Here is a 25,149-nt window from a genome sequence, read left to right as displayed (position 1 = left end):
TTTCAAACAATCACAGCAATTTATATTACAGGAGGAAAGTGTGGTGATTGGTTGGCAAGTCAACTCTGATTGGCTGAGGCATTGCCATGGAGAAAGCTCCCTATTGGCTCCCTAAGCTCCAGGTAATTCAAAAGAAGGGAAAGGCTTGAACATATTCCTTTTGTTTGCAGAGAACAGATCCCTGTGTATGAGTGTATGCCGCTTCCCACAAGCGTTGTTAGATGTGATTGTGATTGGGCAGCACTTTCTGAACAATCCTAAGCGCTCCAATAACTACACTAACAACTAATCTAAGATAATCAGTTGAGATCGAAACATGATTCACTTACGCTTGCTAGAAGCGACATACATTCATACACAGAGAACTGTTTGCAGACAACCATTCTCTGCAAACAAAAGGAATATGTTCAAGCCTTGCACCTTTTTGAATTGCCCATGAGGTTGGGGAGCCTATAGTTCCCCGTTGCTTTCTCTAACATCAGGCCAATCAGAGATCACTTACCAACCAATCAGCACCCATTTCTCCTGTAATATAAATTGTTGTGATCGTTTGAAATTTGGCATTCTTGCATTTGTCCTGATGAGTACAAGATGAAAAGCTTCAGCAACATGTCTGTCTTTTCAGCAAGATTCAAGTTCTGTAATATCAAATGTCTCGTCTGTCGGACCTGCTGACCCAGGCTCAGTTAATAAGCTGAAAACAGGCAAAAAAAAAGGGAAGAAAAGTCATTTGATAAATAAATTGTTTGAAAACAGATAATGAAGAGGTCGAATTCCCCACCCTCAATTTACCACTGGAATCAGCAAACCAGCAAAGACTTGATTTTTTTACCTTGATCAGTTAAATCCATCTCTCTTAGACAAACCGACTGTGTCAATAACTGATTGACAATGGTTCCAGGAATATTAATCTCATGAATAAATATGCCAAAATCACAAATTTATGTCGTGGTGTTGGAAGTTAAAAGTTGCTCATTTCAAAAATGTTTTCCAATAAAGGTGAGACTTCTTTCTGTAATGAGTATTGGTGACTTTACCTTGTCTTGTGCCGTGGAATATCTGAACAGAATTTATTAATTTCTGACATATGGAAACAGAGGGATGATAATTATACATGGGATGAAGGTGATAGGGATTAAGCAAAGTTCTCTCTAATTTGCCTGGGTCCATAAATTTGCAACATTCCAGAATGTGCTGTGCAAGTTGCACATACAGGCTGGGTAAAGAAAAATTAGAGGGAACGTTGATATTAAGATCGTACTTAGGTGCTCTTCATTTCCTATCACTTGAATAAACATCAAAATACTTAGCGTGTGATGCACTAGAAAGAAAACTTGCATTTATATAGCAACCTCAGAATATTTTAAAGTCCTTGAGGTTTAGCCACTGATATAATGTGTGAAACACAGCGGGCAATTTGTGCACAGCAAGCTCCCACAAGTAGCAATGTGTTGATGACCAGATAATCTGTTTCTGTGATGTTGATTGAGGGATAGATATTGACCGGGACATGGAGGGACAACGCCCCTGTTCATCTTCGAAATAGTGCCCATGGGATCATTTACCTTCATTTTAAGATGTGGACGTGGCCTCGGTTAAATGTCTCAATCAAAAGACGACACCTCTGACGGTGTTACACTCCCTTGGTACTGCACTGGGAGGGTCAGCTTAGATTTTTGCACTGCGAAGCTCTCCTGTGGAACTGGAACCCACAACCTTCTGTCTCAGGGACAAGAGTACTACCCACTGAGTCATGAATTACACCTAGCCAAAAATTAACACTGATAATAGGTTCCTTTTGCATCATTTCTATCTCTCAACAGTTTAAGTGATTATGGGTTCCACCACCAACATTCTTCCCTCCAAGGAAAGTAATAATGAAAGCACTTCAGGCTGTAATATATGGCGGGTAGTCAGCAACAGAGGAGAGTTGGTTTAATGCTTCAGGGGTAGATTCTTCATCAGAACTCACGAATTTCTGTCTGTATTTCAGATTGATGACATTTACAGTTTTTCTTCTTATTGCTCAAGTAAGCTATAGTGCGTTTTCTTCTGTTCAGGTATTTTGTATAAAAATAAGGTGCGTGGTATTAAAGGAGACGTAGCAACTTCGACGAATGGGAACAAAATGCAAAGCACGGCAGGAATAGATTTAACTTGACGGGATCTGTGTCAAGATCTGTATGTTTTCCATTTATAGGGGCACAAGAGAAATGATATCAAAGCAGTTGCTTATGCCTAATCAGCAGTTAGAATAAACCTTGGGAATGAATAAAAAATATCACAGGAAAGCATTGGTAAACTAACAGAATGGAAAGGTAGGTGGTAGGGTCAGTTTAGTGAAAATAATTTTTGTTTCCATTCTTGGTATGTGGGCATCGCCTGGCATTCATTGCCCATCCCTATGTGACCAGTTTTCATTTGACCAAGTATCATGCCAGGCCACTTCAAAGGGAAGTTAAGGGTTAATCTTGTTGTTATAAGGCTGGAGTTACAGATAGATTGTACTGGGTAAAGACAGCAGGCTTCCTTCCTGAAACAACATTGATGAAACATGGTGGGATTTCAACTTGCACTTACTGGATTACCTTGTCCAGTAATATAACCCCTGCATATTACAGCAGGCAACTCGGAAGGCAAATGGCACGTTGGCCTTTATTGCAAGGGGATTGGAGTACCGGAATAAAGAAGTCTTGCTACAGTTGTGCAGGGCTTTGGTGAGACCACACCTGGAATACTGTGTGCAGTTTTGGTCTCCATATTTAAGGAAGGATATACTTGCATTGGAGGTGGTACAGCAAAGGTTCACTAGATTGGTCCCTGGAATGAGAGGCTGAGTAAATTGGGCCTATATTCTCTGGAGTTTCGAAGAATGAGAGGCGATCTCATTGAAACCTCCAACATTTTGAAGGGGCATGATAGGCAGGATGCTGAGAGATTGTTTCTGCTGGTCGGGAATATAAAACACAGGGGCATAGACTCAGGATAAAAGGGCCAATCATCTAGGACTGAGATGAGAAATAATTACTTCACTCAAAGGGTTGTGAATCTTTGGAATTCTCTACCCCTGAGGGTTGTGAATGCTCCATTACTGAATGTATTTAAGGCTGAGATAGGCAGATTTTTGGTCTCTCTGGGAATTAAGGGATATGGGGAGTCAGCAGGAAAGAGGAGATGAAGCCCGAGATCAATCATGATCATATTGAACGGCAGAGCAGACTCAAGAGGCCATTTGGTCTTGTCTTCAACTATACATTTTGGGGGAAAGAGCTATGAAGGAAAGCCCTTCCATCACTTCCAATTTCCCCTCAAAATCACACACCATCCTTATTTGGAACTTTATCACTTCACTGTCACTGGGTCAAAATCCTGGAACTCCCTCCCCAACAGCACTGTGGGTGTACCCACACCATATGGACTGCAGCGGTTCAAATAGGCGGCTCACCACCACCTGCTCAGGGGCAATTAGGGATGGGCAATAAATGAATGGCATTTACTTGTGATAGGAAATAGCAATAGTTTAAGTAAGTTTGATTTGTATTTCTGCATCTGTGCATTAAGAAAAGGTCAAATTGAGTTTTAGTTTCACTTTAAAAGGTGCCTGCATTTCTAATGAGAGTTTTACGACAGTTACACCTAAGTTAAACAAACAAGAGTAGAGAAACTGGGCTGTTGCCTAGAAACAGGGGTCCAGAGAGGCAGGTTCCTCCCACAGGCATACACACACAGAAGAAATTAGAAACAGCACTTTGATTTGGAAGCTGTTTGACTTCTGTTGGTTTTGAAAGTAGCTGCCAAAGCTTCAAGCTTAAAGGAGGCAGATTTACAGCGAGAGGCCAGAAGATGCCTGAGGGGGTGGTAGAGGCAGGAACCCTCACAACATTTAAGAAGTATTTAGATGAGCACTTGAAACACCACCGCATACAGGGCTACCGGCAAAGTGCTGGAAAATGGGGTTAGAATAGATAGGTGCTTGATAGCTGGCACAGACACGATGGGCTGAAGGGCCTGTTTCGGTGCTGTATAACTCTATGACTAAGGTGCAAGGAGACAACTGAAGGTCTGTAACTCTTTGTTATGGACATGTGAAATAGTGGAGTACTGTTGACGGTTGAGTTGGTGAGAGAGAGTGCGTGAAAGACAGCTTGAATGCATGTGGTGACCCAGGGGAGAGGAACATCAGAAGGAGAGTTCGAAATCCTGGAGGTGAACCCTTGCGGAAGGTGTCTGAGAGAAAGTGTCGGTTTGGGAGAAGATTCCAAAGCGAGTTCTTGGAGAATGGAGATTGGAAACCCTCGTGTGAAAGATGGAGTTCAGTGAGACTGGTTGGTTCATGGTGGGACAAACGTCTAGGGTGGAGTTGAGGAGAGAACCATAGCATCTGTTTGAGGTGGGATCTGTCACTTGGTTTCAGAGTGTGGTGTGTCTGACCACAGGTCACCATAGGTTTACATGGACTGTGTACTTACTGTGAACATTAGAGTATAAGATAGTTTTTGTAACTTGTGTTATCCTTACAAATCTGTATATATCTGTAAAGGTACAGTTATGGAGGAAGGAGTATTGTAATATAGATAATCTTTTCTTGTTTAATAAATGTTTTATGCTTTTATTAAAAGTTCGTTAGCTGACTCTGGTGACTCTGTTCGGTCGCCCCTCTCCACGCATCTAAACAAACAAATTAAAAGTTAGGATCTATTAAGCTGGGTTCCACTCTGGGATCAGGCTTGTCCAGTGGTAACCTCAGCTGGGATAATAACACTTGCAACACAAGTGGGTTGAATGAGATTTCTGATTTGTCTCTATGTATGATAAGACACATCCAAGCAATTTGTCTGCAATGTGTAATTTGATCCAGTCATTGTCAGACAGGCAGGGCTTCAGAACTGTTCTGAACAACAGTCATATTTGATATAAATTAAATAAAAGGAATATGTTCAAGCCTTGCGCCTTTTTGAATTACCCATGAAGTTGGGGAGCCTATAGTTCCTCGTTGCTTTCTCCATGGTAACATCAGGCCAATCAGAGTTCACTTGCCACTGTTGAAGGGTCAGAACTGAGGGAGGACTTCACTGTCGGAGGGTCAGTTCTGAGGGAGCGTTGCACTGTTGGAGGGTCAGTACTGAGGGAGGACTTCACTGTCAGAAGGTCAGTACCGAGGGAGCATTGCACTGTTGGAGGATCAGTTCTGAAGGAGCACTGAAATGTCAGAGGGTCAGTACCGAGGGAGCGTTGCACCGTTGGAGGGTCAGTTCTGAGGGAGCACTGGAATGTCAGAGGGTCAGTACTGCGGGAGTGCTGGAATGTCAGAGGGTCAGTACTGAGGGAGCACTGGAATGTCAGAGGGTCAGTACTGAGGGAGTGCTGCACTGTCAGAGATGCTATCTTTTGGATCTGATTTTAACCAAGACATTCTCTTCCCTTTCAGTTGGACGTAAAGGATCCCATGGCTGTATTTGAAGAAGAGCAGAGGACTTATCCTCAGTGTCCTGGGCAATATTTATTCCTCATTTAAAACTAGTCATGATCACTGTTTGTGGGAGCTAGCTGTGTGAAAATTGGCTGCTATGTTTCCTTCATTAGAACAGGGCCTGCACTTAAAAAGTACTTCATTGAGTCACCTTGGGTTGTGAATCGTGCTTTATCAATGCAAGTTTTTCTTCTTTCTTTTCTTTGATAGGAATGCATGAACTTCAATTTTAATTTGCCCATGGGATCTGACTGTCGCTGGTTAGGCATAATAAAACAAGACTTTGAAATGAAAAGAATGGTATTTATTAAAGTAATGCAATGTATTTGTAAACGACTACAGTCTCATTGCTTCAATCTAATGGTAAATTTTGCTGAAATGAGAGCCATGTTGTTGAAGCTTTTCATCTTGCACTCATCAGGACAAAGATAAGAATACCAAATTTCAAACGATCACAACAATTTATACTCCAGGAGAAAAGGATGGTGATTGGCTGACAAGTCAGCTCTGATTGGCCAAGGTGGTGCCATGGAGTTTGATTCAATCAGCCAATCACTGGGGTGTATGGCGTATGTACCTGGCATTGCTCCGGAACTGAGATTCATACATGATGTTGCTCAATTGTGTGGTGGGTAGAATGTCTTTTTGGACTGATGGCAGCATTCCATTAGTAGAAAATACCACTCGTGTCACCGCTGCAGAGTAGCAGCATGAAAACGGACAGCTTAACCTGTTGTTCGTAGTTTTGAAAAAGCTTTTATCTCTCTTTTCAGCAAAATTGAATTTCTGTATTGATAAGCGACGAATGGCCAATCTGCCGATATCGTTCCCGAGGAGAATTTTTTTCAAACCGACTTTCGAGCAGATTAACAACTCTTCTTCGTACACTCAATGTTTGCGGATTCTACCTGGGCTGCATGCCCCCGGTTAAAGCAGATTGGATTGTTGCTTAAGATCACAGATGAAACGTTTTGAAACCCTTCGCTGTCCCATTGCCCGATGAGGTTGTCATTGACTTGGAGGCATTGCAGCTTTACTAGGTTGTCACCAAACTCTTTTGGAAACTCAACCAGCCTGTTAAAGGACAGAGTCAACTCTTCTAACTGCTGCAGTCCTTCAAATACTGGAAGGGTATGGAGGTTGTTGCTGTCTAAATGCAGATAAACTAGTTTAGGGTTACATTTGAATATGTCAGCTACCAAGTTGCCAATGAAATTGTCAGAGAGCTTCAACACCTGTAACTTTGGCAAATTGGAAAGGAAATTCTTGGGTAGAAAGGTTAGTGAATTACTGGACAAGTCAAGCTTTAACAGTTTTGTTAAGTTACTGAAGAGTTCAGGAGGAAAATTAAGGAGGGCGTTTCCAGAGATGGTCAGATACTGTAGGTCGTCCAGATGGGAAAATAAAGTGGCTGTGAAGTTTCTTAACTTGTTGTGGTCAAGACGCAGGTCAGTCAGCTTGAGGTGTTTATCGAAGAAACTGGAAGGCAAGGAGCTTAGGTCATTGTTCGACAAATCAAGAACTTTAAGAAGAAATAATTGGTCAAAACCTGTCGCTGGGAGAGCCTTTAGTTGGTTATTCTTGAGAAACAGTGTGTCCAGCTGAGGCAAGTGTCTGAACGTTTCTTGGAGCACTATGAGCTCATTGTTGGACAGGTCCAAGTAGGTCAGTTTGGCAAGTGACATCACGGGGGGAAAACTTCGAAAGTTGTTGCTGGTCAGGTTTAACCAGGTGAGATTTGAAAGATTTTCCAATAGAGTTTCCTGGAGCTCCAACAAGTGGTTTGCAGACAGGTCTAAGGCCTGCAGCTTTAGCAGAGGTTCAAATGTGTAGTTTCGAAGGAGGAGGCGATTACTTGATAAACCAAGATAGCTCAGGTTCCCTAAATTCCCGAAGGCGTTGCGAGGGATTCTAATCAGGGAGTTCCCGTCCAAGAATAAAGTCTCTGTTCCAGGACTGATGCCGGGTGGAATGTTCTGCAGGGTGATGCGGCGGCAGTCGACAAGTGTTGAATAACAAAAACATTTTTCAGGACAGGCAGAGGTGACCCCTGTCCCAAGGAGAATGATCAGGAACTGTGTGGTGGTCCCCATGGGTGCCTACATCAGACAGATAAAGCTTTGTTATTGCACTTACAGCTTTCAAGGAGCAGTGGCTTCAGGAAAAATGGTGGAATTTTATTTTGTTTCTACCCATAGACTTGTTGACCTAATGGCTGCATAGTTGCAAATCACAACATTGATGAGAATAATCTTAGCCTGCTCACCCACTTCAGTAAGCCAAATAAACAAGCACTTGCATTTCTGGCAGCATCGGCAGAGAAGAGCACAGTTGACGTTTCGAGTCCTCATGACCCTTCAACAGAACTAAGTAAAAATAGGAGAGGGGTGAAATATAAGCTGGTTTAAGGTTGGGGGGTGGGGGGTGGGGTTGGTTGTAGAGACGTCTCCGCACCCGTCTAACTCTTATCAGGCCGGATTTAGGGGAGAGGGTGGAGAGAAGCCAAGAGGCCCAGAACGCTAGACATGATGACCATAATCATGAAAAAAATTTCACAGTCGGAGATACAGTTCTCGCGAAGAACTTTGGGGATGGGCCCAACTGACTATTAGGCTAAGTGAGTGCCGTGACAGGGCCTCTCTCCTATAATGTGTCGGTAAACGGCTGAATAATTAGACGACACGTGGATTATCTCCAGAGAAGAGAGACAGTCCCACAAGAAGGAATGTCGTCACCATTTACGTTTGAGTCTGTACCGCATGTGGAAGAAATGTCTCATGATTTGAAAGTACCGGTGGGGTCTGTTGGACCCGAGAGGGTCGAAGACACAAACTTGCCCTTTTCCACCGAAGAGCCCGGTGGACAGTTGACCCCTGAGAAGGGGGTCTCAGAAAAACCAGCTGAGGCCTTTGAGCTACAATGCCTGACACATCTGAGGAAGCCTCCTGAGAGACTTGATTTGTGAATAGTTATTCATGTAAATAATTGGGATGTTGTGATGCTGGTCAATTGTACTTTCGAGTAAAGGGGGAGGGATGTGGTAAAGTGGAGTGCTGGGTACCTCTAAGAGAATGTAGTTAGTTGACCATGTGACTGTATTGACGAATCGCTACACAGCACAGGGCTTCTTGGGTAACTGGAAGTCCAGAGCTGGACTTAGTTCCAATAAACCATCAGTGCTTGTTTGGTTAAATGGTCTCTCTGCCTATATTGTTTCAAGCACCAACTGTGTTAGTATCATGGTTGTGGCTAGCGTTCACTGGACAAAGTGAACCTGATAACCTAAAACATAAAACTACCCTGCTCTCTGCAGATTTCACATTCACTGACCACACATTTGTACACTAATTGGATGGTATGAAATTCTCCTCTGGTTTTAACAAGCTACACTTAAAGAGATGGTTCTAAGGTATGGTGTTCCTAACAGGAAACATTCCTGGGAGTATGGATCATAATCAGGGCCACAATGTTTAAGCCCTGTTTCCAGTACATGGCTTATCCAATATGTAATCTCCCCTTAATGGGAATGTAGGCTCTTTCACTTTGGCATTGGGTGCCAGAATAACACAACAAACAACATCCTCACTATGTCCATACTGCGTACACAATATATCCTCACTACAATAATGCTCTGCACATACTTATGTGCACACAACATCTTCACTATGCAGCCACTACACATGCACTCATGAAAATATTGTGAAAGCACAGTAATCTCACAGATCCCAAACACAATCAGAAAGCTACTTTCATTTGATTTTGCAGAGTTTTAATCGAAGGCTTTCCTAATAGCAGTTGAGGATGGTTTAAATTATCAGTCAAGGGGTATCCAATCTCATGGCATTCTTTTGAGGAGGAGCAGGGGAGTTATCCCCAGTTTCCTGGCCAGTATTTATTGCTCAATCAACATCACTAAAAAAATCACATTATCATATTACTGTTTATGGGATCTTGTGAGCAAATTCCTTCCTTATGACAGTGACTATACTTCAAAATTACATCATTGGCTGTAAAGAGATGGCCAGAGGATGTGAAAGGTGCTATATACACGCAATCCCTTCTTTCTAGAGAGCCACGCACACAAAGTATTGGACGTTTATTCAAGAAGTATGAAAAAAATAAGCAAGCCCAGTCCGAGTTAATCTACATCCCTTATTTATCCCATGTGATTATGTTGCTCTGTTTCTGTATACCAGAAATGAATAAACTCTGTTAAGCTATTCCATAGTTACAATAACAATTAAAGTCACCAATACTCACTAGTAAAGCCTGTGTCTGTAATGCAAAAATCTTCAAAACAACTGTCAACACCCCTGCAGAAATATGTGTTCTTGGCATATTTGTTCATGAGGTTAATATTCCTGGAATCACTGTCAATCATTTATTGATGCAATCTGTTGCCAAGGTCAAAAAACAGGTTGCTCTTGGTTTGGTGTTTCCGGTTGTGAATTGGGAGGCGTTTTTTTTTTAATTCATCCACAGGATGTGGGCTTCGCTGGCTGGGCCAGCATTTATTGCCCATCCCTAATTGCCCTTGAGAAGGTGGTGATGAGCTGCCTTCTTGAACCGCTGCAGTCCATGTGGTGTAGGTACACCCACAGTGCTGTTAGGGAGGGAGTTCCAGGATTTTGACCCAGCGACAGTGAAGGAACGGCGATATATTTCCAAGTCAGGATGGTGAGTGACTTGGAGGGGAACTTCCAGGTGGTGGTGTTCCCATGTGTCTGCTGCCCTTGTCCTTCTAGATGGTAGTGGTCGTGGGTTTGAAAGGTGCTGTCTATGGAATCTTGGTGAACTGCTGCAGTGCACCTGGTACATGTACACGCTGTTGCCACTGTGCATTGGTGGAAGAGGAAGTGAATGGTTAAGGTGGTGGATGGGGTGCTGCTCAAATGGCATGCTTTGTCCTGGATGGTGTCAAGCTTCTTGAGCTGTTGGAGCTGCACTTATCCAGGCAAGTGGGGTGTATTCCATCACACTCCTGACTTGTGCCTTGTAGATGGTGGACAGGCTTTGGGGAATCAGGAGGTGAGTTACTCGCCGCGGGATTCCCAGCCTCTGACCTGTTGATTACATTTTTGTTAAAACCATTTCTTTATATTTTCAGTTCGTGTAACTAACTGGGTCAGCAGGTCAGACGGATGACTCAGTCCAGGACTTTGCTGATGTTACACTGAATCGGTGTCAGAATAACTTAGCAACTCTTAGAAACTCTGGGACATAGGAGCAGGAGGAGGCTATTCAACCCCTCGTGTCTGTTCTCACCATTCAGTGCGACTGTGGCTGGCATATACCCTAACTCCACTTACCTCCCTTGGTTTGCTAACCATTAATACCTAAAAAAAATTATATCTCAGTCCTGAAATTTTCAATTTACCCCCAGCCTCAACAGCTTTTTGGGGTCACATTTTTGAGATTCCACTCCCCTTTGTGTGAAGAAGTGCTCCCTGACATCACCCCCGATCGGCCTGGCTCAAACTTTAAGGCTCTGCCCCCTTGTTCTGGGAACCTTGCCCACCAGAGGAAATAGTTTCTCTCTGTCAACCCTATTAAATTCTTTAATCGTCTTAAACACCTCAATTAGATGACCCCTTAATCTTTTATACTCAAGGGAATACAGACTAATGTATGCAAACTGTCCTCATAATTTAATCTTTTTAGCGCTGGTATCATTCCCCCCCCACCAAGACCGATAAATTCTTCCTGAGGCACGGTACCCAGTGCTCAACATAGTGTCGACATAGGATCTGACCAAACTCTGCACCGCTGTCAGATTTCACTGGACGGAATTTTCCCATCCTGTCCATGGCAACCTGCACTGAGGGAGAACCACACTGTCAGCGGGTCAGTACTCAGGGAGCGCCGCACTGGCAGAGGGTCAGTACTGAGGGAGCGCCACACTGGCAGAGGGTCAGTACTGAGGGAGCGCCACACTGGCAGAGGGTCTAGACCGAGGAAGCGCCGCACTAGCAGAGGGTCAGTACTGAGGGAGCGCCGCACTGTTGGGAGTGCCAGTACTGAGGGGTGCTGCACTGTTGGAGGGTGAAGACTGAGAGAGTATTGCACTTTTAGATGGTGAGCATTATGGGTGTGTTGCATTGTCAGAGATGCTATCTAAATACAAGCTAAGAACAGATTATCTGGTTATTGCTGCTGTGTTTTTTGCTAACCCTTCAAAAACTACTTAATTGTCTGGAAAGGGATTTATGAATGAAAGTGGTGGCGGCAGATTGAATCATGGCTTTCAAAAGATCCTTGCATTATTGTCTGAAGAGCAATAATTTGCACGGCTATAGGGAAAATGGCAGCTGAACAACACTGGGTGCATTGCTCTTGCAGAGAGCTGGCACAGGCACAATGGGCTGAATGGCCTCCTTTTGTGCTGTAACCATTTCATGATTCTTGCTTTCTTTGATTCTAGTTCCCTCTCCACAGATGGTGTAAAGACCTGCTCAGTATTTCCAGCATGTTTTTGTTTTAAATACTATTCCTTTCCCTCTTGGTTTCTTTCTTTGGGCAAGATTTTCACCTCCAGGTGGGCGGGGGGGCGCAAGTGCAGAGGAGGAAAAATTTGCCTCACCGGTTCCCCTCCCCTCCCTTCACTCTGAGGCTTTGGGGAGGTTCCAGCTTCAATGGCGGCCCATTCGCCCCGCCCACTGACCTCACCGGAAAGTCCTCTATGCGCAGCGCGGGGCTGCTTCACCTTTGACCCGAGTGGAGGGAGGTGGTGGATTTCCGCTTCCGGCGTCGCCATTTGCAGCGGGAGCGGCGCCTCCTCCAGTCGGGGCGCAGCTTCTGATTCCTGCCGGGGCCTCTCCGTCTCTTTCCATCCACCCCCCACCCTCACCACCCGTCTCCCGGGTTCCTGCAGCCGAGGATGGAGCAGGTGGCGCCGCCGCCCGGCCCGGCCGCTGGATCACAGCCCTGGAGAAGCAAGGTACCGACCCGGGCCCCTGTCAACCCCGGAACCCCCCCCCCCACCCCAATCTCCGTCTGTCCCCCCCCCCCACCCCACCCCTGTCTGTCCCCCCCCCCCCAACCCCACCCCACCCCTGTCTGTCCCCCCCCCCACCCCACCCCTGTCTGTCCCCCCCCCCCCACCCCACCCCTGTCTGTCCCCCCCCCCCCCACCCCTGTCTGTCCCCCCCCCCCCAACCCCACCCCACCCCTGTCTGTCCCCCCCCCCACCCCACCCCTGTCTGTCCCCCCCCCCCCACCCCACCCCTGTCTGTCCCCCCCCCACCCCACCCCTGTCTGTCCCCCCCCCCCCACCCCACCCCTGTCTGTCCCCCCCCCCCCACCCCTGTCTGTCCCCCCCCCCCCACCCCTGTCTGTCCCCCCCCCCCAACCCCACCCCACCCCTGTCTGTCCCCCCCCCCACCCACCCCTGTCTGTCCCCCCCCCCCACCCCACCCCTGTCTGTCCCCCCCCCCACCCCACCCCTGTCTGTCCCCCCCCACCCCACCCCACCCCTGTCTGTCCCCCCCCCCCCCCACCCCACCCCTGTCTGTCCCCACCCCACCCCTGTCTGTCCCCCCCCCCCACCCCACCCCTGTCTGTCCCCCCCCCCCACCCCACCCCTGTCTGTCCCCCCCCCCACCCCACCCCTGTCTGTCTCCCCCCCCCACCCCTGTCTGTCCCCCCCCCCCCCACCCCACCCCTGTCTGTCCCCCCCCCCCACCCCCACCCCTGTCTGTCCCCCCCCCCACCCCACCCCTGTCTGTCCCCCCCCCCCACCCCACCCCTGTCTGTCTCCCCCCCCCAACCCCTGTCTGTCCCCCACCCCCCCACCCCACCCCTGTCTGTCCCCCACCCCCCCACCCCACCCCTGTCTGTCCCCCACCCCCCCACCCCACCCCTGTCTGTCCCGTCCCCCCCCCACCCCACCCCTGTCTGTCCCCCACCCCCCCACCCCACCTCTGTCTGTTCCCCCCCCCCCACCCCTGTCTGTCCCCCCCCACCCCACCCCTGTCTGTCCCCCACCCCCCCACCCCACCCCTGTCTGTCCCCCACCCCCCCACCCCACCCCTGTCTGTCCCCCACCCCCCCACCCCACCCCTGTCTGTCCCGTCCCCCCCCCACCCCACCCCTGTCTGTCCCCCACCCCCCCACCCCACCTCTGTCTGTTCCCCCCCCCCACCCCTGTCTGTCCCCCCCCCCACCCCTGTCTGTCCCCCACCCCCCCACCCCACCTCTGTCTGTTCCCCCCCCCCACCCCTGTCTGTCCCCCACCCACCCCACCCCTGTCTGTCCCCCCCCACCCCTCCCCTCCCCACCCCTGTCTGTCCCCCCCCACCCCTCCCCTCCCCACCCCTGTCTGTCCCCCCCCACCCTCCCCTCCCCACCCCACCCCTTGTCTGTCCCCCCCCACCCCACCCCTTGTCTGTCCCCCCCCACCCCACCCCTTGTCTGTCCCCCCCCACCCCACCCCTTGTCTGTCCCCCCCCCACCCCACCCCTGTCTGTCCCCCCCCCCCCACCCCACCCCTGTCTGTCCCCCCCCCACCCCACCCCACCCCTGTCTGTCCCCCCCCCACCCCACCCCACCCCTGTCTGTCCCCCCCCCCCACCCCACCCCTGTCTGTCCCCCCCCACCCCACCCCTGTCTGTCAACACTCCCCACCCCACCCCTGTCTGTCCCCCCCCCACTCCACCCCTGTCTGTCCCCCCCCCACTCCACCCCTGTCTGTCCCCCACCCCACCCCTGTCTGTCCCCCACCCCTGTCTGTCCCCCACCCCACCCCACCCCTGTCTGTCCCCCACCCCACCCCACCCCTGTCTGTCCCCCCCCACCCCACCCCACCCCTGTCTGTCCCCCACCCCACCCCTGTCTGTTCCCCCCCCACCCCTGTCTGTCCCCCCCCACCCCACCCCACCCCTGTCTGTCCCCCCCCACCCCTGTCTGTCCCCCCCCCACCCCTGTCTGTCCCCCCCCACCCCTGTCTGTCCCCCCCCACCCCTGTCTGTCCCCCCCCACCCCTGTCTGTCCCCCCCCACCCCTGTCTGTCTCCCCCCCCTACCCCTGTCTGTCCCCCCCCACCCCTGTCCCCCACCCCACCCCACCCCTGTCTGTCCCCCACCCCACCCCTGTCTGTCACCCCCCACCCCACCCCCGTCTGTCCACCCTCTCCCCACCCCTGTCTGTCCCCCACCCCACCCTACCCCTGTCTGTCCTCCCCACCCCACCCCACCCCACCCCTGTCTGGTCCCCCCACCCCACCCCTGTCTGACCCGGCCCCCGTCTCGTCTCGGTCCCCCCCGTCTCGTCTCGGTCCCCCCCCCGTCTCGTCTCGGTCCCCCCCGGCCCCCGTCTCTTCTCGTCTTGGTCCCCCCACCCCCGGGCCCCCGTCTCGTCTCGTCTCGGTCCCCCCCGGCCCCCGTCTCGTCTCGGTCCCCCCCCACCCCGGCCCCCATCTCGTCTCGGTCCCCCCCCCGGCCCCCGTCTCGTCTCGGTCCCCCCCGGCCCCCGTCTCGTCTCGGTCCCCCCCGGCCCCCGTCTCGTCTCGGTCCCCCCCCCGGCCCCCGTCTCGTCTCGGTCCCCCCCCCGGCCCCCGTCTCGTCTCGGTCCCCCCCCCGGCCCCCGTCTCGTCTCGGTCCCCCCCCGGCCCCCGTCTCGTCTCTGTCCCCCCCGTCTCGTCTCGTCTCTGTCCCCCCCGTCTCGTCTCTGTCCCCCCCCGGCCCCCGTCTCGTCTCGTCTCTGGCCCCCCCCCCGGCCCCCGGCTCGTCTCTGTCCCCCCCGGCCCCCGTCTCGTCTCTGTTCCGCCCGTCTCGTCTCGTCTCTGTCCCCCCCGTCTCGTCTCGTCTCGGTCCCCCCCGGCCCCCGTCTCGTCTCGGTCCCCCCCGGCCCCCGTCTCGTCTCGCGTCTCCCCCCCGGCCCCCGTCTCGTCTCGCGTCTCCCCCGGCCCCCCCCATCTACCGCAGGCATCATCTTCCCCTTCCTCCCGTCTACCCTGGACACCCCCTTATCTTACCCCCACCCACCCTCGTCTACCATGTCTTGCGTTCCCAACCCCCCCCCCCCCCCCTTGCCTAACCTGGAAACTCCCCATCATCCTGCCCTGGGAATCCCCCTGCAGCACTTGAGGTTGTGAAATATTGGATGAGATAAACAGGGAGATGGAGGTAATATCAAATGTTTAGCTTCATTGAAAGTGGGTGAGTCCCCAGTCCTGGATGAAAGTATCCCAGATTGTTAAGGGAGGAAATAGCAGAGGCTCTGAGTATTTTCCAATCTCCTGGAGCTGCGAGTGAGATGTTGGTAGAAATTAATGTTATACCATCATTTAAAATGCAGGGATTGTGTTTTGTCCTGTGTCTCTTGATCTACTCGGTCCTGCACTTGGAGCTCACTTATAAATCTGTCAGGCTGTTTCAATGTCAGTAGTTTTGTCACAACATCAAGTGATAAAGAGATGTGGACATACAGGAGGATGTCATGCATACTCTACACAAAAACTAATGAGAAAGTGATGGGAATGGCTGGAGGGAAGAGGAAATTAGCGCATAATGTCAAGGAGTGAAAGATTTAATACTTTGATCATGTCATTAGAGCAGGCGTGGACAGAGACTGTTATTGGAGAGGGAAAATTGACAACGTAGGTGAGGGAAGCAGAGGAGAACATGGATATGGATGTAATGGAGTGGATGCAGTTAATCCAAGTGGAATGCGTAAGGGCAGCAGTGACAGTTAGAGGTGGAGATCCAGGGCAGTTAACTTCCTGGAAAGAAGATGACACAAATTAATGAAAGCAATTCCACAATAAATAGGATCATACAGCACAGAGGCCATTCAGCCCATCTCGCCTGTGCTGGCTCTTTGATAGAGCTATCCAATTAGTCCCACTCTCACTTCTCTTTCCACATGGCCATGCAAATATTTTCTTAGTATGACTCACTGGTCTGACTCCCTGCCTGTCAGCTGATACTTTGTAATTCTGGTGTTGGGGGGTGGGGGAGGAATGTGTTGTTCTGCTGCTCTGCACTTGAGTGACTCCGGCTGCAAACGTCTCCCTTTCTTAAACCTCCTGTTTTGAAATTTGAAATCCCTGCAAACTGTTCAGTGGCTCAGAGCTGACTCCATTTTGGTTACATTTATGATTTTATTTCAGCCCTTAATGCACTACAGTATTTGATCAGCTTACAGAGAAAAAGGTTATCCATTATTATGCTTTGGGTAGTAGCTGTGGCCTGTTCCTCCTCCTCAATACCTGCTTGGTGCTCTGCCTGACCCTTTTACACTGACGACCCAAACTTTGGATATACCCGAGAAGCTGGAGCCGTGCAGCAATCCCTCCAGTCGCTGTAACTGTAGGTTCTGTGCTTGGGCGCAGACCTCTCCTCTCCTCTCCTCCCGCCTTATCTACCTTTTAGCCTCAGCTCAACTTTTTTGGTGCTTGCTTTCTGTTTTCGTGGCTGATGATGTAACCCATGACCTTCTGGATAAGAATCATAGAAAGTTTACGGCGCAGAAAGAGGCCATTTGACCCATCGTGTCTGCGCCGGGTGAAAAGTGAGCCGCCCAGCCTAATCCCGCCACCCAGCATTTGGACTGTAGCCCTGCAGGTTTCGGGACTTCAGGTGCATATCCAGACACCTTTTCAGTGAGTTGAGGGTTTCTGCCTCTACTACCCTTTCAGGCAGAGAATTCCAGACCCCTACAACCCTCTGGGTGAAAAAATCTTTCCACATCTCCATGCTAATCTTTCTACCAATCACTTCAGATCTATTCCCCCTAGTCACTGACCTCTCTGCTAAGGTAAATAGGCCCTTCCCATCCACTCTATCCAGGCCCCCCTCAGTTTTGTACATCTCAATCAAATCTCCCCTCAGCCTCTCCTCTGTTCCAAGGAGAACAGCCCCAGCCTATCCAGTCTTTCCTCATCGCTGCAATTTTCCAGTCCTGGCAGCATCCTGGTAAATCTCCTGTGTACCCTCTGTAATGCAGTTCCAGTCTACTGCTGAAGTTCCAACTTGTAGATAAATCCTATATTTTAACCTGCTTTCCCTAAGTCGTGACATGAAAGATAATAAACGTATAGACCAGCAACCTTAATATCAACCTGCAATCAAGCAAAGCTTATTGTTGGAAAATAGTAAACGAGAATTTATTATATTTAAACATCTTGCGCAAGTTCCCACAGGGAGGCAAGTGTGAAGAAAGCTCTGGACTTCATCCTGGATCTTTCCCCCCTCGTTCAACAATCGGTTTTTGAAGGAGACCTGGTGATTGTAAGTCACCCTGAGAGTCTGAAAGCCATGCAGTTTGCAGAACAGCTGATCTGCAACAAGGCTTAGAGTGACTTAACTCTAACGCCTAATCCCTCTAAATACCCTCCTAGCCCACATTCTCTCAGTACTTCCAGTGAGCAACAGAGAAAATCATTTCTAAACATGGGCAAACAACATAGAGTTCAGTGTGGAGCTGCTACCTCAATCTTAAATGCGGCTAAAGACAGGATTAGGTAGAAATTATAGCAGGAAAACAGGTCAATTGGCCCAAACAGCTGCCGCATGCCTCTCTATCTTCCATGCAAGCAATAGTCCCGTCTCGTGCCCATATCCTATAACTGGAGTTCATTTAAACTGAGGTCACGCGAGAGAAAATGTTCTTGCTGATGCATCCTGTTGCTAATGCTCGTATATACATTAATCTGTTTCACCTGTTTCAGTGCAAAGATTATTTTCCCTGTCCCTTGTTGCCTGAGGTTTGATAAAAATGAGTGTTTTTCTGAGCACTTCAGAGTCAGCTACCTTGTTTAGGAGTCGTATATTGACACATGCTTGGTATAGACTGTCTTTCTACTTTTCAGGATTTTAATATGTGTCTCTTACCCGCACCCCCTTCTCTCCTACCCCTCCACCTGCACCCCCCTCTTCCCCGTCCACCTGCGCCCTCCCTCTCTCTCTCTCTTCTCCCGCCCCCCACTCTCCCCCCTCCACCCGTCCCCGCATCCCCCCTCTCTTCCCCCTCCACCCACACCCCCACTCTCATTTTCTCTCTGTATGAATGAAACAGCCCCAAGATGTTTGCCAATGTTCTCAGATCAGTAACATTGCATTCACAAGATTAATGTGAGTCTCAGGGGAATCGCTAGTTTTAGCAGATTAAAAACCCAGAAAATTAGCAATCAGGAAACGAGCAGCTGACCGGAAACGTTGAATATTTGCATTGTGAGGGAAGTTCCATTTTACTATTTGATGTTAGTCAGCTTGTGCTACTTATAACAGTGAGTGTGGTGCATTGACATTTAATTATGTACCGTGGGTCAGAATGAATGCACTGAGCAATAGGATGCAGGGTTTTTACATGAACATTATTGTGTCATTCACTGATTGTTGATTAAGATTCTGTCCCTGAGATGCTTTGATGTTGTTTTCAGTGTCCTTGGGGATCGCCACCTTCCACTGTAACTCCCTGCTCCCTTTCTGATGTAATGAGTGAAGAGCTTGCTAAAGAACTGCAGCAAGAGGAAGAGAGTGCAGCATTCCCTCATGTCATTGGGTATGTGACAAGTTCTCTCTTTGAAATGTTAGTGTGAGGCACCGAACATGGAGGAAATGATGAGTTTAATTTTGTTCAGGGCGACAATTTCTTCCACAACACTGAATAAGCCACAAACTACATCCTATGTGACTAGTTGTGATAAAACTATCCTCGACCTCTCTGCAGCTTTTGACATGGTTGACCACGTCGTCCAATGTTTCTCCTGTGCCATGGGATGGCCTTCACACCAGTTCCATCTGTCCAGTCATAGCCAGGGAATCACCTCAATGGATTCTTTCCTTCCGCCGCACTCTTACCTCTGGTGTCCCCCTAAGATCTAACCGTAGCTCCTATGTTGCCTGACATTAAATACTGGGTGAGCTGCAGTTTCCTTCATCTAAATATTGGAAGATCAAAGTCATTGTCTTCAGCTTCTTGTCACCAATTCTGCCCCCACTCCCAAGCCCGTGTCTGAGGCTGAATCATCCCGTCAGCAACTTTGGCCTCCTATTCGACCCTGAGCCGAGCTTCTGACCCCATATCTTCTCCATTGCCAAGAACACCTATTTCCACCTCCATAATATTGTCTGCCTCTGCCCATGTCAGCTCACCTGCTGAAACTCTCATCCGTGCCTTTGTTACCTTGACTCAACTATTCCAATGCTCACTTGACCAGCCTCCCATCTTCCGTCCTCATCTCCAACTCTATTGCCTGTAGCATTACCAAGTCCAATTCACCCCTGTGGACGCTGACCTACATTAACTCCTGGTCCAACCAATGCCTGGATTTTAAAATTCTCCCCTCCCTATCTCTATAACCTCCTCCTGCTGTGCACATCTCCGAGATCTCTGCGCTCCTCCAATTCTGGCCTCTTGATTATCTCGCACTACCTTTGCGTACCATTGGTAGCCTGGCTTCAGCTGTTGGCTCTGGCATTCCTTCCTTAAAAGATGTTTGCCCCGCCATCTTGCTCTCTTATCTCTGTTTTAAAACTATTTATAAAACCTGCTTATTTAGCCAATTAAGTCCTAAAATCCCAAGATCTCCTTTTTGGCTCTCTGTCAGTATTTTATCTGATTACACTCCTGACTTGCACCTTGAAACAATTCCCTTGTTAAAAGTGCTGTATCAATGTAATTTCTATAACTTAAAAAAAATAATCCCTTCGCTTGTATTCAGTATTGATACGACAGCTCTTATTGGAGAGGGGACTGAAACTTCCAGTGATCTCCTGCTAGCCCAGATGCTACAGATGCAATTTGACCGCGAATATGATGCACAACTTCGCCGGGAAGAAAATAAATTCAATGGTGGCAGCAAAGGTATGAGTGAATGTGGTCTCAGTTTTCAGTGTGAGTGCCTGTTTATCTACTGTAAATTCATCAATCATTTTGTTTTTTTCATAAACATCAGCTGAAGCCTTAAAATGAATGACATGGTATGTATAGCACAGAAGTGGACCATTCAGCTCAACTGGTCCATGCTGGTATTTATGCTCCACATGAGCCTCTTCCCCTCATCTCACCCTATCAGCCTATCCCCCTGTTCTTTTCTCCCTCATGCTTATCCACTTCCCCCTTAAGCACATCAATGCTGTTGACCTCAACCACTGCCTGTGGTGGTGAGTTCCACATTCTCACCACTCTCTGGATAAAGAAGTTTCTCCTGAGTTCCTTATTCAAGACATAATTTTGTTGGTTCGATGCATTGAGTTATTTTCTCTTTGTGAGAAGGAGGACAACACAAAAACTATCTGCAGGTAGATAGTTTTGAGGCAAAAGCAAAGTACTGTGGATGCTGGGAGTCTGAAATGGAATTTATAGCACAAAATGGGCCAATTGGTCCAGCTGGTCTATGCTCTGCACAAGCCTCCTTATTTCGCCTTGCTCATCAATACACCCTTCTGTTCCCTTTCCCTCGTGCTTATCTATCTTCCCCTTAAATGCATCTGTGCTATTCGCCTCAACCACTCCATGTGGTTGTGACATGCCAATAGTGAGAGCGGGTGGGACACATTAGCATGGACAAGTCAGACTGAGTGATCTGTTTCTGTCTTGTAGACTCTGTCACTCTGCAGTCCTCCCCTACCAGAATTACCTGCAGAAATAGCCTGACTCTACAGGTACTGACAGAACTCTAATATAATTCAGATTTCTAGCATTTTCAGTTTGTGCACTTTGTCAGAAGGTGTAACTTGCAGCCCCGAAGTAGTGTTTCAGATACTGAATAAATAACGTCTGCCAGTTAAGGTAGCTAAGCGTCTCAATAGAATTCTTCAGTAGGTTTCAAATTTTTTGGTTCACCAGAGGAGTGTGATTCATTGTAACTCAGCATTAATATTGTTTTAGAAAGTTTCAGCATGGAATACTGATGTGCTGCAAAGAAATTGAGACCTTTTAGTTTTATAGTTGGAAATGGTTTTTATTTCCATGTGAAAACAGGCCATGATGGTGGTAAAATAAGAACGTGAGAAACAGGAGCAGCAGTAGGCCATTCAGCCCTTCGAGCCCGCTCTGCCATTCAATGAGATCATTGCTGATCTACCTCAACACCATTTTCCTGCACTATCTCTGTATCCCTCGATGTCCTCAGTCTTAAACATACTCAATGACTGAGCCTTCACAGGGCAGAGAATTTCAAACATTCACCACCCTCTAATTGAAGAAATCTCTCCTCATCTCAGCCCTAAATGGTTTGTCCCTTATTCTGAGAATGTGCCCCCTGGTCCTAGACCTCCCAGCCAAGGGAAACATCCTCCCTGCACCTGCCCTGTCGAGCCCTGTAAGAATTTTGTATGTTTGAATGAGATCACCTCTCCTTCCTCTAAACTCCAGAGAATAAAGGCCCAGTCTGTTTAATCTTTCCTCATAGGACAATCGCTCCATCCCAGGAATTAATTTTGTGAACCTTCGCTGCATTCCCTCTATGGCAAGCATATCTTTGCTTAGGTAAGGAGACCAAAACACATTACTCCAGGAGTGGTCTCACCAAGGCTCTATATAATTGCAGCAAGACATCCTTTTCTTTAGAAAAGGTTCAAACCTAACAGCTCGAAAGATGCAATTGCTGAATCACTGACTTGCAAAATCTAAAATCATTTTCAATAGTCAGTTGGGGATTCATTGTATTATTCCACAAAATAGCAAGAGTTTTGAAGTTATTCAATTCATCTAAGAATTAATATGAAAATACAAAACTGACAGGCAGGAAAAGGCTCCCATCAAGCCCTGGACCATATCTCATGATGGATGGAGCATCGTAATTAAACATTTCCCACCTAACCCCCATATCCTCCCTCGCAAGCAAACAACATTCCGACAGGATTTATAATGAAGTTATTTTCTTACTATCCTAATAATAATAGAAGACTGTTGAAGGCTGCTAGGTGTCAGCTGTGGTTCACTAGCAGCATCCTTGAGTCAGTTGGCTGCAGGTTCAAGTCCCACTCCAGAGATGCTGAGCACAAAACCTATGCTGGCACATCGGTGCAGTACTGCTATTTTATTTTTTAAACCTCCTTGTTGGGGTCCAAATTTCAGTAGTGTTTTTTTTTGCTCAATTGGGGAAGGATCCAACAGAAGCCAAGCGCCACCTCATGGGTGCTTCAAGCCATTGTGATTTGCACCAAACTGGGAAGCCATTTCGCTCACCTGGCTTCTGCTGGTTCTTCACTAAAACAGTTCGAAACCAGCCAGGAACAGTGCAACATATTTATTTTTCACTCTGCTCTGTGTCACCTAAAAGGAATCAGTTTTGATAGCTCATTAGCAATAACGTAACAATATTAATATAATTCTTCTACCGACAATGCTACATCAAGGAGCACAGCTCTGTTACGAAGCCTACCTTGTATTGTATTTTACAAAAATCCACCAAAAAATTTATGCTTGTCCAAAAATCAATATTATTCATTCTTGGTTTTAAGTTAACTTTAACACCATTGCAACTTGAATTGTATTTTCCAAGCAAATCATGTCCTAATTTTGAGTTTATTTGCTCTATTGAAACACTGACCTGGGATTGATTCCTGGCTTTACAAGGTTCAGCAAATGGTTCAGTGCAGCCACGACTCGGAGTATCAAAATAGCCCCTGCAAATAAGATAATTGCCCCAAACATACAGCGACATAAATACGAAATAATTTAAGAAATAAATCCGAGAGAATATTAATACCCGTGTAGACAAGGCAACTGCTGTAAACATATAATATCAATACTAAATAATTTAACATGTACAAAAATCACTGAGTATTGATGCCTTTGCCAGCCATTGAGTCGGAGGTGAGATGCACTCACAGCAGGGCTCATAATGAACAGAGGCTAGGAATCCTGCAGCGAGGAACTTGCCTCCTGACTCCCCAAAGCCTGTCCACCATCCACAAGGCACAAGTCAGGAGTGTGATGAAATACTCTCTACTTGCCTGGATGAATGGAGCTCCATCAACACTCAAGAAGCTTGACACCATCCAGGACAAAGCCCACTTGATTGTCACCTCTTCCACAAACATTCCCTCCCTCCACCACCAACGAGCATTGGCAGCAGTGTGCACCATCTACAAGATGCACTGCTGAAACTCACCAAGGTTCCTTAGCACCTTCTAAACCCATGACTGCTACCACCTAGAAGGACAAGGGCAGCAGACACATGGGAACACCACCACCTGGAAGTTCCCTTCCAAGCCACTCAACATCCTGACTTGGAAATATATCGCCGTTCCTTCACTGTCTCTGGGTCAAAATCCTCGAACTCCCTCCCTAACAGCACTGTGGGTGTACCTACACCACATGGACTGCAGCGGTTCAAGAAGGCAGCTCACCACCACCTTCTCAAGGGCATCTAGGATTGGGCAATAAATGCTGGCCCAGCCAGCGAAGCCCAAATCCAGTTAATGAATAAAAAAGCTTATTTAAACAGTCTCTGCAAACTGCAGCAAACAGAACTCATGACTGAAACAGCAGAAGAGTTCCTGACTAAGCAGGATTATTTCCTCGGCCATAATGCAGTGAGTGGACAATAGTAAAGCATACAAATAATAGATGTAAAATCAATTCCAGTCCCTTGAGCATCAAGTCTGAAGGTGTGATTGACAGGGGGCTTATGGTGTCTGTATATGCAAATATATAAAATAAACAAATATTATTGTGTTCTCTCCCTCCACTCAGTTTCCATTTCTTTTGAGAATTATCGAATGGTGCATCCTTTTGAAGACAGTGAAAGCTCGGATGATGAAGTTGATTGGCAGGATACACGGCACGATCCCTATGGTCCTGGTAATGTCTCACTTGATAGCACTGAGCTTATCTGATGTCTCTGAATATATTAATTTAGCCCTGACCTCCTGTATGATGCATCACATGATAATGATTAAGGAAGTCACCTCTGCCTTACTCCTTGAGAAATCCTTACAATTCCTTGTGTGCTTACAATTCCTTTAAGAAATCACAATTGTTTGACTTTCCCCACATCTCGAGAAAAAATAGTATATTTTACAGCGCCAAATGAAACAGTTTGTCCCATCACAGAGGCCTGAACTAATAATCCTGAGGACATGGGTTCAAATCCCACCGTGAAACCTTGAGCATTTAAGTTCAGTTTCTCTTTTCAAAGCAAGCAACTGTGGATGTTATAAAAACCCAGTTAGGTCAAGAAGGCAGCTGACCACGACCTTCTCGAGGACAATTAGGGATGAGCAATAAATGCTGGCCTAGCCAGTGATGCCCACGTCCCATGGATAGTAAAGTAAAGTTCACTAATCTTCTAGGGAAGGCAACTTGCTGTTCTTGCTCAATCTGGGCCTGTACTTGTCTTCAGTCCCACATCAGCATGGTCAGCTCTTAATTATTCTCTGAAAGGGCCACTCAGTTTTAGGAATGACCAATCAATGCTGGTCTTGTCAGCGATCTCGAGCATGAATTTTTAAAAAATTCCCAGCTGTGCTAGCTCTCCGAATCAACTCAGTTGACAATTCTCATGTCGGTTTAAATTTTTTTTAAAACTATTAATCCACTTCTCTTTTAAAAGCTTTATCTCTGACTAAAGTGTCAGTTGTGGCTCAGTGGGTAGCACACTCGCCTCTGATTCTCTTGCTTCTGAGTTGAAGTTACACTCCAGGGCGTTAGCTCAAAAACCTCGGCTGACGCTCCATTGGAGTACTGTGGAAGTGCTGCACTGTTGGAGGTGCTGCCTTTCGGATGAG

General features: G+C 47.9%; 2 protein-coding genes across 2 annotated transcripts in view; one reads left to right on the top strand and one right to left on the bottom strand.

Moving 5' to 3' along the window:
* Positions 1–5,759: 5,759 nt before the first annotated feature.
* LOC144680056 (uncharacterized) lies at positions 5,760–10,488 on the bottom strand. The gene is made up of 2 exons (XM_078541187.1): positions 9,731–10,488; positions 5,760–7,569 (listed from the first exon to the last, which is right to left on the bottom strand). The coding sequence occupies exons 1-2, from the start codon at positions 9,806–9,808 to the stop codon at positions 6,337–6,339; spliced, it is 1,311 nt and encodes a 436-aa protein (XP_078397313.1). The 5' UTR covers positions 9,809–10,488; the 3' UTR covers positions 5,760–6,336.
* A 1,689-nt stretch (positions 10,489–12,177) lies between these two features.
* Positions 12,178–25,149, top strand: part of riok3 (RIO kinase 3 (yeast)) — a 29,083-nt gene continuing 16,111 nt past the window's right edge. The window contains exons 1-4 of the mRNA XM_078541173.1: positions 12,178–12,407; positions 18,849–18,970; positions 20,133–20,275; positions 24,116–24,223. Of these exons, the coding sequence (XP_078397299.1) occupies positions 12,348–12,407; positions 18,849–18,970; positions 20,133–20,275; positions 24,116–24,223 (433 nt within the window). The 5' untranslated portion in view covers positions 12,178–12,347. The remainder of the gene's footprint in view (positions 12,408–18,848; positions 18,971–20,132; positions 20,276–24,115; positions 24,224–25,149) is intronic.

This window comes from Cetorhinus maximus, chromosome 4 (assembly GCF_964194155.1).
Source record: "Cetorhinus maximus chromosome 4, sCetMax3.hap1.1, whole genome shotgun sequence".
Lineage (NCBI taxonomy): Eukaryota > Metazoa > Chordata > Chondrichthyes > Lamniformes > Cetorhinidae > Cetorhinus > Cetorhinus maximus.
Note: the sequence above shows the minus strand (reverse complement) of the source record. Positions and strands in the feature narration are given on the sequence as shown.

Excerpts from the sequence above, each read along its gene's own strand:
- LOC144680056 (XM_078541187.1), bottom strand. The coding sequence starts at position 9,808 with ATGCCAAGAACACATATTTCTGCAGGGGTGTTGACAGTTGTTTTGAAG. Across the intron at positions 7,570-9,730 it reads TACAGACACAGGCTTTACTA|GCACCCATGGGGACCACCAC; the intron begins GTGAGTATTGGT and ends TGTCTGATGTAG.